This window comes from Camelus ferus, chromosome X (genome assembly GCF_009834535.1).
Source record: "Camelus ferus isolate YT-003-E chromosome X, BCGSAC_Cfer_1.0, whole genome shotgun sequence".
Taxonomy (NCBI): Eukaryota; Metazoa; Chordata; class Mammalia; order Artiodactyla; family Camelidae; genus Camelus; species Camelus ferus.
In genome coordinates this window covers 91,926,552-91,940,072 of record NC_045732.1, presented here as the reverse complement: position 1 = coordinate 91,940,072, position 13,521 = coordinate 91,926,552, and the positions used below count along the sequence as shown (strand labels likewise).

The 13,521-nt window shown below is 46.3% G+C and overlaps 1 protein-coding gene across 1 annotated transcript; it reads left to right on the top strand.

The window, feature by feature from the left end:
- Positions 1-2,646: 2,646 nt before the first annotated feature.
- RAB33A (RAB33A, member RAS oncogene family) lies at positions 2,647-12,630 on the top strand. The gene is made up of 2 exons (XM_006191750.2): positions 2,647-3,540; positions 12,038-12,630. The coding sequence occupies exons 1-2, from the start codon at positions 3,283-3,285 to the stop codon at positions 12,491-12,493; spliced, it is 714 nt and encodes a 237-aa protein (XP_006191812.2). The 5' UTR covers positions 2,647-3,282; the 3' UTR covers positions 12,494-12,630.
- Positions 12,631-13,521: the final 891 nt, after the last annotated feature.

Below are 13,521 nucleotides of genomic sequence, written 5' to 3'. Positions count from 1 at the left end.
TCTGCCACCTGGGCAAGTCACTTGTGCCTCATTTTTCTCATCTACCAATCTCATAGGATTGTTTTGAAGGTTAAATGAGCTAATATTTGTAAAGTGTCTTAGAGGAAGCACCATGCTGTTTAAAAGGCTTGGAGGTAGAAAACAAACAAAACCCAGCACATTTTCAGGGAACAATGGCAGAGTGTACATAGTAAGAAGTAAATAAGGACAGCTGAATATGGTGAGGCCAGATTTGAACTGGCAAAAGAGTTTGGCCCTAATCTTGTAGTTGATGAAGTTATGAAGTGGAATAAGATAGGGAATGAAATTACAAAGGCATTGTTTTAGGAAGTTTAACCCAGGGAGTAGTATTTATTGGGTGAAAATGATCTATGGTTCCCTTACTAAGAATAGATCAATGTTCAGAAGTGCAGACAATGCATGACTTTTAACCTAGGGCTGTTTGGTGGGGGTTAAGTACTGAAAACATCAATTCCACAATAAGGTAAAAAAATTATTTATATTTATTTCATATTTTAAAGGCCTTACAGACAATCATATTCATTGCTGTTCCTAAAAGCCACTAGTAAACATGGATTGATTAAACACAAAGTTAATCATATCTGCTGGTGAAAGAGGCTTTGGAAAACAATGTCACAATCATGACCATCAGGTACCTACGAAAACAACTAGGTGTATTTAAAAGACAGTCATTTAATGATGCACAATTAACACAAAGAAAAGGCATTGTATGGCACATTTACTTTTGCAATATGTGCAGTGAGGTAGTTTTCTTGTCCTCTTAATTAAAAATTGTATTTTCTCATTTTGGAGGGCAAAAGCAATTTATACATATTGAATCACTCTAAAAATATTAAGTGAAAGTTCCCTAAAATCCCACTCCACAAGGTTCTTATTAGGGCATGGGGCCCATTTTCACATACCATATTTCCAAGAATCAATGCTTCTACCTTACAAATAAAATGTGAACTTTCAGACTCAGTGGCAAGTTTTTATTGGAAGCATATATCTTAACAATCTTATGTGGATGTAATCTTTTTTATATCTCTCAGAAAGTCAGTGTTAATTATAGCTATGAATTAGGAAAGCTTTTTTCCACTCTTACCTACTGGATATGCCTGATTAATAGGTACCTTTTTAAAAATAGCTATTCTCCTGTAGATAATGATCACCAGGAGCATTGACTTCAAATACAGAGGAGAATGATTTGGCAAACTATTATCTAGACATCAACCAATCAAAAAACCAAAATACTGTTCAATGAGGATTGCTATTCATACTGTACAATGATAATTGATATTCATAATGATGACCGTGGATTAGCCAACTAAGATTAAATCCTTCTCAAGATGGCTTTTATATTGAATAGTATAATCTGGAGTTTCAGAAAGGGGTGAACCACATACATGCTAAAAGAGTTAGTTATAAATATACCGCTAACTCAGCTTAAATAGCTCATTAACTAGAAGACCCCATTTTCCCAGCCATTTTAAGTAACTTGGACTTGGCTGAGCAGTCACATTCCAGTTTGCTTACAGATCTGTCACTGATGCACTGAAGTGTTTTCCCCATAGTGGGAATGGATTTAGTCGTGTTTGTCTCTTCTGCAGCTCAGCTTCACACACAAATAAGATGGCAGCTCATGTGTGCTTCTGGAATCCCTGACCTTGATGGCATTAGCAAATAACTTGTATGTCGGTGCTATTGGCATATGTCGGTATTACCTTAGTCTATGAAATATGTGGGAGGAGGGATAAAGTCTTAAAAGCAAACATTAACGGGTGCATTTTATTGTATGCAAAATTGTACCTTAGTAAAGTAGGTTTCAAACAAACAAATTCTGAACCTGCAAATCACTTTCTGGAGAGGGAATACTGGTCTTGACCAGACGTGTGATCTTATGAAGCCTTGGGAAGCTGCCCCCTAACACCGTAAGAAAGTTCTCTTCATTTATCATCTTCCAAGCATAATCTAGGTTTCTGGCAAATTAGACCCAACCACTTTGTTCTACATTCAGTTGAAGAGGGGTGAACCCTCCTAAGGGTTTCCAATTCCTTTTGCAACTCCACCGTTCTGGAAGAATTTATGATTATATGGAGGACTAGGGAATGCAAGACACTGTGAGGTTCATGCCATGTTCCAAGATCAATCCACCTGGACCTGTAATGGTTAGCTCCGGAAACAAAGTCCCCTTTTGCTGAAGCTGCCACCACTAGCTTCCCCCCTTCTCCTACCTCATGTATGGCCCTCTCCCCCGGCGGGCCTTCCCCATTGGCCAGCCAAACACAACCGACCGCGGCAGCCAATGAGAGCCGCTCTCCTGAACATTCAGAGGATGGATGCTCGTGGTGTGATGAGGGGAGGTTGGCGCCTGGCACGCGCCCCCCTACATCTGGCAAGTCTGTGACAGAAACAGTAACTCCCCCTACACACGCACACCCGTGCCCCTGCCTTCCTCCTCTCAGCTGCTCGGGCCCCCACAACCCACGGCGTGTCTTGGCAGCGCCCTCCCCGGCTCCTTGCGGCGCGCGAGCGCACCTGCTTTCTCAATAAGACAGAGCATCCCTTTATCCCAAGGCTTGGGAGGGGGCCGCGGAGGAGCGGCGCAGCTGCCCGCCGCTGGCGAGGTGAAAGAGGTATCTCCGCCCCGCACCCCACCCCTGCAGGGTAATGTCGCTCCGAGGCCGAAGTACTCCAGAGATGCCTGGGTGCAGCTCTCTTTGTCCTCCCCAGCTGTGCTCCCTGCCCGCTGACCCTGTGAGCTCCGAGAAAGTGGGGGGTGGGGAGCCCAAAACCTATAAAATAAATGGCGAGGAGAAAGGAAGACCATCCCGAGATGGTATGCGCGGCTCTCCCCACTTCCCCGTTCCTCCTTAGGCTTCCTCCCTCCGGTGTGTCCCTGGGGTCTAGGCAAAGGCGCCGCGGCAGCGTGGGGAGCGCGGTAGGATCGCACCGCCGAGCGTCCCGTCCGAGGGCACAGGCGCAAAGAGAAGGCTTGCCCACTCTCCATCTCTCCTCCCCTCCCTGGCTTTTGTGTCGGTGCCTGGGAGCTGCTAGGAGGGTGCGCTGGAGGAGGAGGGGGGGGCCTGGGGTGAGAGGAACCCCTTCACGCGCGCGCGCGCACACGTTGCCGGCGCACGCACACACGCGCGGACACAGACTCACAGACACGCACACACACACACACGCACAAAGCTCGCTCGCCTCGAGCGCACTAACGTGGCCGTTTTCTTTGTGTGGAGCCCTCGAGGGGGGTTGGGGCCCCGGTCCGGTCCGGGGGAGATGGCGCAGCCCATCCTGGGCCATGGGAACCTGCAGCCCGCCTCGGCCGCTGGCCTGGCGTCCCTGGAGCTCGACTCGTCGCTGGACCAGTACGTGCAGATTCGCATCTTCAAAATCATCGTGATTGGGGACTCCAACGTGGGCAAGACCTGCCTGACCTTCCGCTTCTGCGGAGGGACCTTCCCGGACAAGACTGAGGCCACCATCGGCGTGGACTTCAGGGAGAAGACTGTGGAAATCGAGGGCGAGAAGATCAAGGTGATCCAGACGGTCAGGTCCAGGAAGGGAGGGAACTGGGAGGGGGCCTCGCCGGAGGCATCACTCTAGTGGTTGTAAATGTCCAGTGCGTGCCTGTGTCGCCGCTTGCTGAGCCCAAGACCCTCGGCACGTCCTCATCCCCTTTCGCCTCTCTCTCAGTGGCCCAGTTCTCACCTCACCCGTTTTTTGAGGGCAGGCGGGAGTGGCTGCATTCATGCCCTTTGCCCCTGCCTGACAGCTCCCGCCAGGAAAAGCCTGTTTGATCCCATCCTTGACCCTGAGCCGGGAGCAGCGGCACCTGTGGGCAGAGGGAGGTAGGAGGGATCTCCATCCTGGTCTGTGGGATGGATCCCAAAGCACTTTACACATCTTGAGGTTTCTTCTACCTCGTGGGTGCCAATAGGTTGCAACATACCTGCTTTGGCTAAGCCCCGAGGCAGTAGAGGGGAGGAAAGATGGAAACCCACAGAGAACGAAAGCTGCTTTATTTTAAATTACAATTTATTGTTAAGATTATGGTTATGATTTGCAATAGGAGTGGTGTGGGGGTGGTTCTAGCACAAAGCCATAAGACCTTTTAAGGAAATTGAGACAGGGTCATCTGGTAGCTCTTTATAATAGACAAAATTTGTTCTTTTGGGACAGTACCCCTCAAATCCTTAAATGATATCTTCTTTATTTGTCTGGGGTACCTAATGCACATTACTCATCCTGTTGGCATTGTCTCCAGCAGGTCTTTGTAAAAATGCAGAGCAACTTATCTGAGGGCCAAGGGAAGTGTCTTCGTCCCCCACCCCCATTAGTTTGTCAAGTAGGCTAAGTATAGATATTCTTGTCTGACCATTTGTGCTCACTTCCAGTTCAGAAAAGGTAGAAACTCGAGAGGACAGGAATATTTCAATGTGCAGAGGGTGGAGTGGGGAGGACACGGCAAGGGCAGCTTCATGTGTCAGGGGAGCAGAGAGGGGCAGGGTTATAGGCAAGAAAATCACCTCAAAAGACACCGGGCACTAAAGAGGGACTCCTCCAGACCCACAGCAGGCCTTCTCTTGAGCCTATGGTGGGACCCTGTTGGGTGAAGGTAACCCTCCCTCCTGCTGGGCAAACAGCCCAAATGACCACAGGGCTCCTCTTCTGAGTGATGTGGAGAGAAGGGCTGAGTAGGGGAGAATGATGAAACACTCTCAACTGTGCAAGATTCCTGACTTGCTTCATTATTAAAATGAACGTGTTTTAAAATGGCTTCAGAGACCGGGCTGTCGGGAGGATGGGCTGATAGGGGAGAGCTCATGAAAACAACTGAGCCCCAGAATCAGGAAGATAGGGCACTGTTTTGAAATAGTGATATTTTTAGCTTTTCGAGTTTTGGGGGGAACTGCTACATTTCCTTTTTAAAGTAAAGTAGGTATCTGTCTCTGTCCTTTCCTAGGGCTCTTATGTCGATGTCTGCTTGCCTAGGACTTTCTCTAGTGCGTCTAGCTTCTTTAATGTAGGGTTTGTAAGACTCTGGAATTTCTAAAACATGCCTCTTAAATTCAAAATAGAAATAAGGATGTGCTCTTAAAACTCTCAAAACCCTTCAAATTTAATGCTATCACTGGTTTTAAATAAAGTGTCACATTGAGCCAAAGAGTCCTCTGGATGTAAGAGAAGGGAAATAAGTCCACTCGAAATTTAGATGGAGGGAAAAAGAAATATTTGGGAGTCGAGGGAAGAAGAACAGGGGGAGAGGAGAGGAGGAGGCCAGAAAGTGGGAAATGGGAGGTGAAAACCAGAGGAAGAGGGTCACTGCTCAATGGCCTTGGGGAAATTTTGCAAAGATTCCTTCCTTTCTAACACCCAGTACTTAGCCAAACTGGATTTTACAGTCTCTTGCAAAGATTCTGGACTTTTTCCCAGAGGGCAGAGCCTGTGACAGTGTGACTCACTTAGAAACAGAGCCCAGCACAGCACCACGTGCAGATAAGTGCTTAATACAGGCTTTTTTTGGGAAGATGATATTTTCAAGAGGGCAAAACCTTGTGACACTGCTTATGTTGGAGCCCTCTGAATACAGATTCTGAAGGAGCTCAGGGTTGGGTGTGGGAGCAGCAGGATGGGGACCCTGCCTTTGACAAAGCTGCTGCAACCTCAGGGCTAAAGCTGGAGGCAAGACCAGTATATCCTTGGGAAGATGGCAGAGCATGGCAGCTAGCACATGATCTACATAGGAGAAAATTTTGCCTCATGTTCCAGCTGGCCTGAAGTTTCTCAAGGACAAGTGCCAAACCACGCTAGGAGGTGACTCCCCTTTAGAGGAGACAGAAAAGTCCAGTGGAGGCTGAGGTGGCCCTAGACCACAGCCAGCAGTAGAAGGCTGGCAGGCTCTGCAATGCCAATGCTCGCAGGAGAGTGGCAGGGAGGTCTCTGGCAGCTCTGCTCTCAGTCCAAGTAGGGTGTGGCTTCTTCTGGGCTGCCTCCCCATGTCCCAGGGTAGCACACACCGCTATCCTCTGCAGAGGGACGACTCATTTAGCATATCTGGGGCTACTTTCTTAATTACCAGGGCCATCCCTAGGGCTTTGAAGCCCCATTTGGTATCTCCAATCAACATATCGCCCACCCCCTCACATTTGTAGTCCAGTGTTTCCTGGTTAACATGCACATTAAGAAAAGTTTCCAGGTAGAGGGTAATAATAGCTCAATGCTAGAGCGCATGCTTAGCATGCACGAGGTCCTGGGTTCCATCCCCAGTACCTCCATTAAAGAAAAGAATCACAGAAAGAGAAACTCCCAATGAGTAGACAATAGTAATAATAATAACAACAACAGCAGCAGCAGCAGTTTCTATTTACTGAATAGACAAAGAGCCCAGGCCAGGCACTTTCCGTACACTATCTTACTAGATCTTCTCAGCAGCCCTATGAAATTAGGACTACTATTATCGTTCCTGTTTTATAGATAAGGAGACTAAAGTTAGAGAGATTAAATAACTTTCCCAAAGGCACGTGGATCTGAGCTGCAGTCTTTGACTCTTGAGCCCACACACTTCACATCTCACTATCCTGCCTTCCCTGTGACACGGCCTAGACTCAGAGCACATGTTCTTTACCACCGCTCTCTAGCAGGGCAGTATCTGGCTCGAGGGGGGCGTGCACAAGGGGAGCAGCACGCCAAGCAGCCATCCTTATGATCTCTTCTAGGCCAGGGGCCCAGGGTTACAGCCCCCAGACCCAGGAGCCTTCAAGATGTCACTTTCAACTGCACCCCAGACATTGAGCCGTGTACCTAGGCTGGGTTTTACTTTTTGCACCTCGACTGTCTCAGCTTGGATGTGAGAATCAGAGGATGTTCAGAGATGGAAGAGACCTTAGAGAATCTCTAATCTGACTTCCTTGTTTTACAAATAGGAACTGAGGCTCAGAGAGGGAAAGTGACTTAAGATCACACAGAGCCAGGCCTACAGCTCTGGTCTCCTAATTTTCTTTTTGGTGCTCTTTCCACAAACCATGCTGCCTGGCTTAGAAAAAAAGCACATACATCCCCACTCTGGGCTAGCCCCATGGTCCGTCCAACCCACAAAAGCTGTGACGGGGACATGGTGGGACATTATATGGGAAAGCTGACAGTCCTTCCTGACATCAGCCTAGGAAAGATGGAGGCATCCCCCAACCCCTAAAGGAAGGGTGGAGCTTCCCTCAGTGACCGTTATGTGTCTGTCATCTTACAGGTTTAGCTAAATCATATTGTGCCTCTCTCAGTCTGAAAGCATTGGAAAATGCCAATTATGGGTGTGTGTTTAGGGGTGGGGCATTAGGGAGGCTCAGTTCTGATTTTTGAGCCATTTTTGGTAAATTTTCATGGAAGCATCCCCTCCAGTCCAGTTTGATTTCTCCCACAGACTGGGCACCCCCTCTGCCTCAGCCCTCCAGACCAGGCACACTGCAGGTCAGCCGAGACTGTGGGCAGGTGCCTCTCAGGACTGCGGATTGGTCTTCCTCCACTGATGACTTGGAAAAACACCTTTGTGTGTTACATTGCTGCATGGATGGAGGCTGAGCTAAGTGTTTCCTTGGAAGCTGCCCGCAGTCAGAATGACATCATGCCTTCCTTAGGGCTTCTGAACGTCCATCTTCTGCCAGTTAGCTTAATAGTTAATTATCCATCAGTGTGGTTGTTTCTCTGTCTCCCTTGCTGCCTCTCTTGCTGTGTGTGAGTTTCTATTTGTCTCTGTCCTTCTTTGCCATTCTCAGTGTCAGCCTTGTGTGCGAACGTGGGCGTATCTTAGACACAGATAGGACAGTCCAGCTAGCTGAAGAAAGATTTGTTTTAAACTTTTCCCATCATCCACTCGGGCATCCTCCAAATGTTACAGATGTATTTTCTCCTTTTTCCACTTCTACCCTCCCCCACCAGCCTGCAACAAAAGGACATTTATGCCTCATCTCTAGAAAGATGCCAGATATATTCCCTAGGGAAAAGAAATACACGCCCCCATCAGCTAGGAGCACGTGCAGGGGGTGAGGGACTTGCTGAAGCTTGCTCCGGCAGCAATAGCCCCAGGAAAATGGTTCACGAGGCTAGATTTATCTTGGGAAGCTCCCCACCCTGGACCCCTCCACTTTCCTCCAGCTTCCCTGTCACTTTGGGCTTGCCCCCCAGCCAACTGTGGCACGTTGCTGGCATTCCTCTCACCTCCCCCTCCCCACTGACTGCTTTTGCCTTGGCTCTATCTCATCATTAAGAGGCCAAGCTTTCTGTACTTTCCAGGATGAGAACCAACAGATCCAAGGAGCAGTGCTACCAGGACAGGGCTCATGGGCCTTCTGAGAGAATGGAAACAATTAATATTTGCAGAACACTTTATATTTTGCAAAAGCCCTTTCTCACGTGTTATTTCATTTGCCTAGTCATTGACTCAGCTAGGAAGCAGAGGGGCTGGAACACGGGTCTCTCAATTCGACATCTACTGCTGCGTTTCCAAGAGCGCTTGCTCACTTAGCTGTCTGGTCAGACTTGGTGGAGGAGGTTTCGGGCCGGGGAGGAAGGGGGAGTGTGTACTAGGCACTGTGTCCCGTACTTACAAGGAATGCTAATCTTCACAGCATCCCTGCAAGATTGCTGTGTTTGTCCTTAGTTTCCAGAGGAGGACACTGAAGATAAAGTAACTTGCCTGAGGACACCTAACTAGTAGGACCTGGTTGGGCTGAGATTTGCACCCTCATTGGTTTGACTCCACTGTACCCTACTGGCCCTTGGAGAGAAAATAGGGTCCTGGGGACATGTATGTGGCTAAGGGGCAGGTGTCACTTCTGGCCACCATGTGGATGTGGTACCCACAAGAAGGGAGAACTGGGTGAGAGAGTGCCGGCTGCAACAGGGTGAGGGGATGCTTTCACTGTCCGATGGGGGCCAGGCTTTCTGAGGATGCTGAGAATGACAGGGACGGCAAACCTAGAAACGAAATGCGGTCACTTGTGTTCCAGCAAGACTGATTGTCGTGCCCTCCCTTTGTGATGGCTCTGAGGCCACAGCATAAGTTCTGATTTTCTGCTGGGAGCAGCCTGCTTCCTGGCTTCCCTCTGACCACAGACAGGGATGGAAAGACCTGGGAGGGGGACTTATAAAGAGTTGGAATGGGAGCAGTGCCTATGGTTGAAGTTCTGAGCCTCCAGATAAAAGCTTCAAGGGTCCCAAAGGCACTGGACAGGCAAAGGAGGTCTCCAGCCAAGAGGGTCCCCTGCAGTTCTGGCAGCTTGGGTGGTGTACACAGTTCTGAAGCCAAAGAAAAGCCAAACAGCCAACCTACTCAGCCCCAAACACCTCACACACTCCCACCCGTGTTCCTGCTAGTGGCAGGTATTTTTAGACTCCTGAGCTCATGGTGTTAAAGCATCTGCTGCGTGCCTGACGGCTGTAGGGATTCTGCCTTACTCAGAGGCAAGAGTTCCGACTACCCAAGGGTGGGGGTGGGGAAAGCAGGAGCCAAGTGTGACACTTGCCCTCTTCCCACTGACCTCCCTCCCTTTCCCGGCCTGCTCTCCCACTTCTTCCTGCTCAGAGCACCAGAGAGGTAGAAGAAAGGAAAATCTCTTCTGTCTCTGCTTGTTGAAGCAAATCAGCCTTTGAGGACTTAAGTGTTTCTGGGTAACCAAAGTCGAATGTTGTCTCTGAAATTGCCTTGGTGGATACCTAGAATGCCAGATCAACTGTAGTTTTGGTGGCTCAGGCCACTATTTTTTTTTTTTTTGATAATGACGATGATGGTGATGATGGCATGATGATGAGTGACCTGATTTGATGCTTACAGTCTAGCTGGAAGGTTGCCAAGAACACAGATGAAATGACTAGAGAACAAATATATTCTAAAGGGTGTGGTACAGACACAAAGTGTGATAGAAATTCCTAAGAAAAGAGAATTGAAGAGAAGTCGGAGAAGGTTTTAGGAAGAAGGTGGAGGTATGAGCCAAGCCTTGAAGAATGGGTAGGATTTGGATAGAGCAACGAGGGGTGGCGCTGGGGAAACCAGGTCTGTTGGGGAAGGTGGACCAGCAGGACCAAAGGTACAGAGGAGGGAATGAACCAGGTGGAGCTGAGTAGTTGGAAACCAGGTTGGGTGGGGTCCAATTATGGCAGACAGAAATCTTGCCATTTTGCTGCCACATGCAGTAGAGGGTTATCAGAATTTGCTGAAGAAGGAGATGACATGCTGATATCAAGCAGGGATTTAGAAAGGCTAGTTTGAAAGCAGTATGCAAGAGGCCCTGGAGTGGAAACATCCCAAATCCAAAAGACTTTGCTGTAGTCCAGGAGTTAGGAGAGGAAAGTCTGACCAAGAGACATAGAAATCTAAATAGAAGAAGGGGGTGAATTCGAAGGCCACGTCCATAGAGGAGATGAAGGGAAGCCTGGACAATGAAAGCTGATGTTCAGAATAATGACTCTGGGGTCCTGTAAGATCTCCTTCAGCAAAGAGATTTAATTATATTTACTAGATTATACTTACATACTGCTAACTCCAAATAATTTTAAGAACCATAGTAGTCACTTAGTAATCATAATCACATTTTTTTCATAACTGAAAATTGCATAGGGCCTAGGCATGAGCATGAATACTCTTGTCCAAGACTTTGGATATGTAAGGAAATAGATTGGGCTGAATGTATGTAGACTTCAGAGTATCCCCTGGGAGTTGTATCTTTATATATGTTACTGATTAGTCCAAAAGCTGATATGCAGAATTAGAATCCAGTGAGCTTAATTACCTTCTACACAACAAAGAAATGAACTTAAAATAAATTGAGCCACAAGGTGAGATTTTAACACTAACTTTGTTTTGTTTAAAAAGTTATGCCAAAAAACCCCCACAAAATCCAAAGCGATTTTGTTTGCAGTAGAAAATTTGGAAAATACAAAAAAAGAGGAGAAAATAAATATCAGCTAAAGTCCCACTGTTCGTAACTAACCAGTAATGTTCTGGTGTATACATTTCCAGTCTTTCCTATGCATATTTCTATATTTAATTTTTTGAAAATTAGGACCAAAGCATATGAAAAATTTTGTGTCCTACTTTTTTCACTTATATTTTGTGAGCATTTCCTCCACCATTTGTTCTTTGAAAAGGTTATTTTTAATGGCTGCATAATAGCATATATATATAATAGATACATATATTTAGATATACATAAGATGTATATCTATCTACACACACACACACACACATTTTAGCTATTCATCTCCTAGTGAACATTTAGGTTGTTTCTTGTTTTTTAAAAAGTATAAATAACACTGTGATGAAGATCTTCGTACAAATTTTTAACCACATATCTCTTCTTTCTTTTTTTTTTTTTTTGCTTTCCCCTCAGTTTTATTGAGATGTAATTGACACATATCACTGTGTAAGGTTCAGGTGTGTAGCATCATGGTTTGACTTACACATATTGTGAAATGATGGCTGCAGTGAGTTTAGTGAACATCCAACCCCTTACACAGATAGAATAAAAAGAAAAAGCAAAATGAAAACTTTTTTCCTTGTGATGAGAATTTACCCTCTTAACAACTTTCATATATATCATACACCTGTGGTAACTGTGGTCATCATGCTGTATAGTACATCCTGAGGACTTATTTATCTTATTTGCTATTTCTTTTGTATAGATTTCTGGAAGTGGGATTATAGGCTCTAAGAGTTTTGTACATTTTTAAAGTTTTTGATCATATTGCCAAATTACCCTCCAAGAAAGTTGACCAATTTGCATTCCAGTTTTTCAACTAAAAGCCTTAAGCTTTTCAACTCCGACTTTCAACTAAAAATCTTAAGTCTTAATAAACCTTGGAAGAAACTTCTCTCTATACTTTGATCAGTTCATTCTGCCAGTTCCTGTGTCAGAGCTTGTCACCTCAAGCTTCCTGTGTCAGAGCTTGTCACCTCATTTTCATAATGCCACAGAACCATGTTTTCTCTTTTCTGTTCATGTTTCCTTTTTTGACTCCAAATACGGGTTTCTGTATCTTCCAGGTTCAAGTGTGGGACACGGCGGGTCAGGAACGCTTCCGCAAAAGCATGGTGGAACATTACTATCGCAACGTGCATGCCGTGGTCTTTGTCTATGACGTCACCAAGATGACATCCTTCACCAACCTCAAAATGTGGATCCAAGAATGCAATGGGCATGCCGTGCCTCCACTCGTCCCGAAAGTGCTTGTGGGCAACAAGTGTGACTTGAGGGAACAGATCCAGGTACCCTCCAACTTAGCCCTGAAATTCGCCGATGCTCACAACATGCTCTTGTTTGAGACATCGGCCAAGGACCCTAAAGAGAGCCAGAACGTGGAGTCAATTTTCATGTGCCTGGCTTGCCGATTGAAGGCTCAGAAGTCCCTGCTCTATCGTGATGCTGAGAGGCAGCAGGGGAAGGTGCAGAAACTGGAGTTCCCACAGGAAGCTAACAGTAAAACTTCCTGTCCCTGTTGAAACCAAATGGTGTAAATACAAGACCAATTATCACTGGAGTTTTTTTTTCTTTCCCTTTTTTTTTTCCATGCCTGCATAACACTGATACCTGCTTGTTTCCATACAAATTGATATTAAAATAAAATTTGTATAGATTATCACATGCCTTCACGTCTTGCTTTCCTCCAAGAAGACATTTCTGGTTGTGATGAATAGGAGAGGCATCTTGCCCTACTAGAAAAGTATACCAGTGCCAAGGCTCACTCCCTACCAGCCTTCTACGCCACCTGAAATGCTCCTCATTTGAGTCACTTCTTCAGGACTATTTCCTGCTCTCACATGATGTCATCAGTGGGCAGAAATACCCAGAGGGAGTGGAATACAGGCCAGATACGTTTTTCTAGACAGCCAGTGCAGGCAGAGGGATAAAGTTTTGAAATGAGACATTGACTCACCATTTCCTCAGTTCCCTGGATGTTGAGAGTAGGCTGCTCTCTTCTAATGTCCCAAAATTTAAAAATAAAAAGTAGAGGTTACCCAACAGGCCCAGTTGCTTCCAAAGTAGTTAGATCCTGCGTCCCCATTTTCCACCAAGCCACCTTGATACCAAAATTGTTTCTTTCCCCCGTCCTTTCTTGGAGAGGGTAGAGTTCAAACTAACAAATATCTATGATGCCCCCAGATCTTTGCTGGGTGCTCCAGAAGATACACAACAAGAGGAAGATTTATCCCTTCTGTTCCAAGACCCTCTGATCTAGTTGTGAGGACAATGTATATACTGGAACTACTTGGGGACGAAGATTAGACAATAATATTACCAAGTGTGAGACTTTGCTATGAGAATTGAGAGCATTTTGTACCCAACATCAGGGAGGGGGTCACCAAAAATAACTGGGCTTATTTTGGATGTTGAATAAAGTGTAACATTTGGATTGGTAAAAAGGAAGGGAGTAGGCAAAAGTAGGGAGGCAGGAATGACCCTGGGGATTGAGCCAAAGGAGTCCCTAAGATGTCCTTGCCTTGGACAATAGCTGGGAGCCACACAATCA

Excerpts from the sequence above, each read along its gene's own strand:
- RAB33A (XM_006191750.2), top strand. The coding sequence starts at position 3,283 with ATGGCGCAGCCCATCCTGGGCCATGGGAACCTGCAGCCCGCCTCGGCC. Across the intron at positions 3,541-12,037 it reads TCGAGGGCGAGAAGATCAAG|GTTCAAGTGTGGGACACGGC; the intron begins GTGATCCAGACG and ends TGTATCTTCCAG.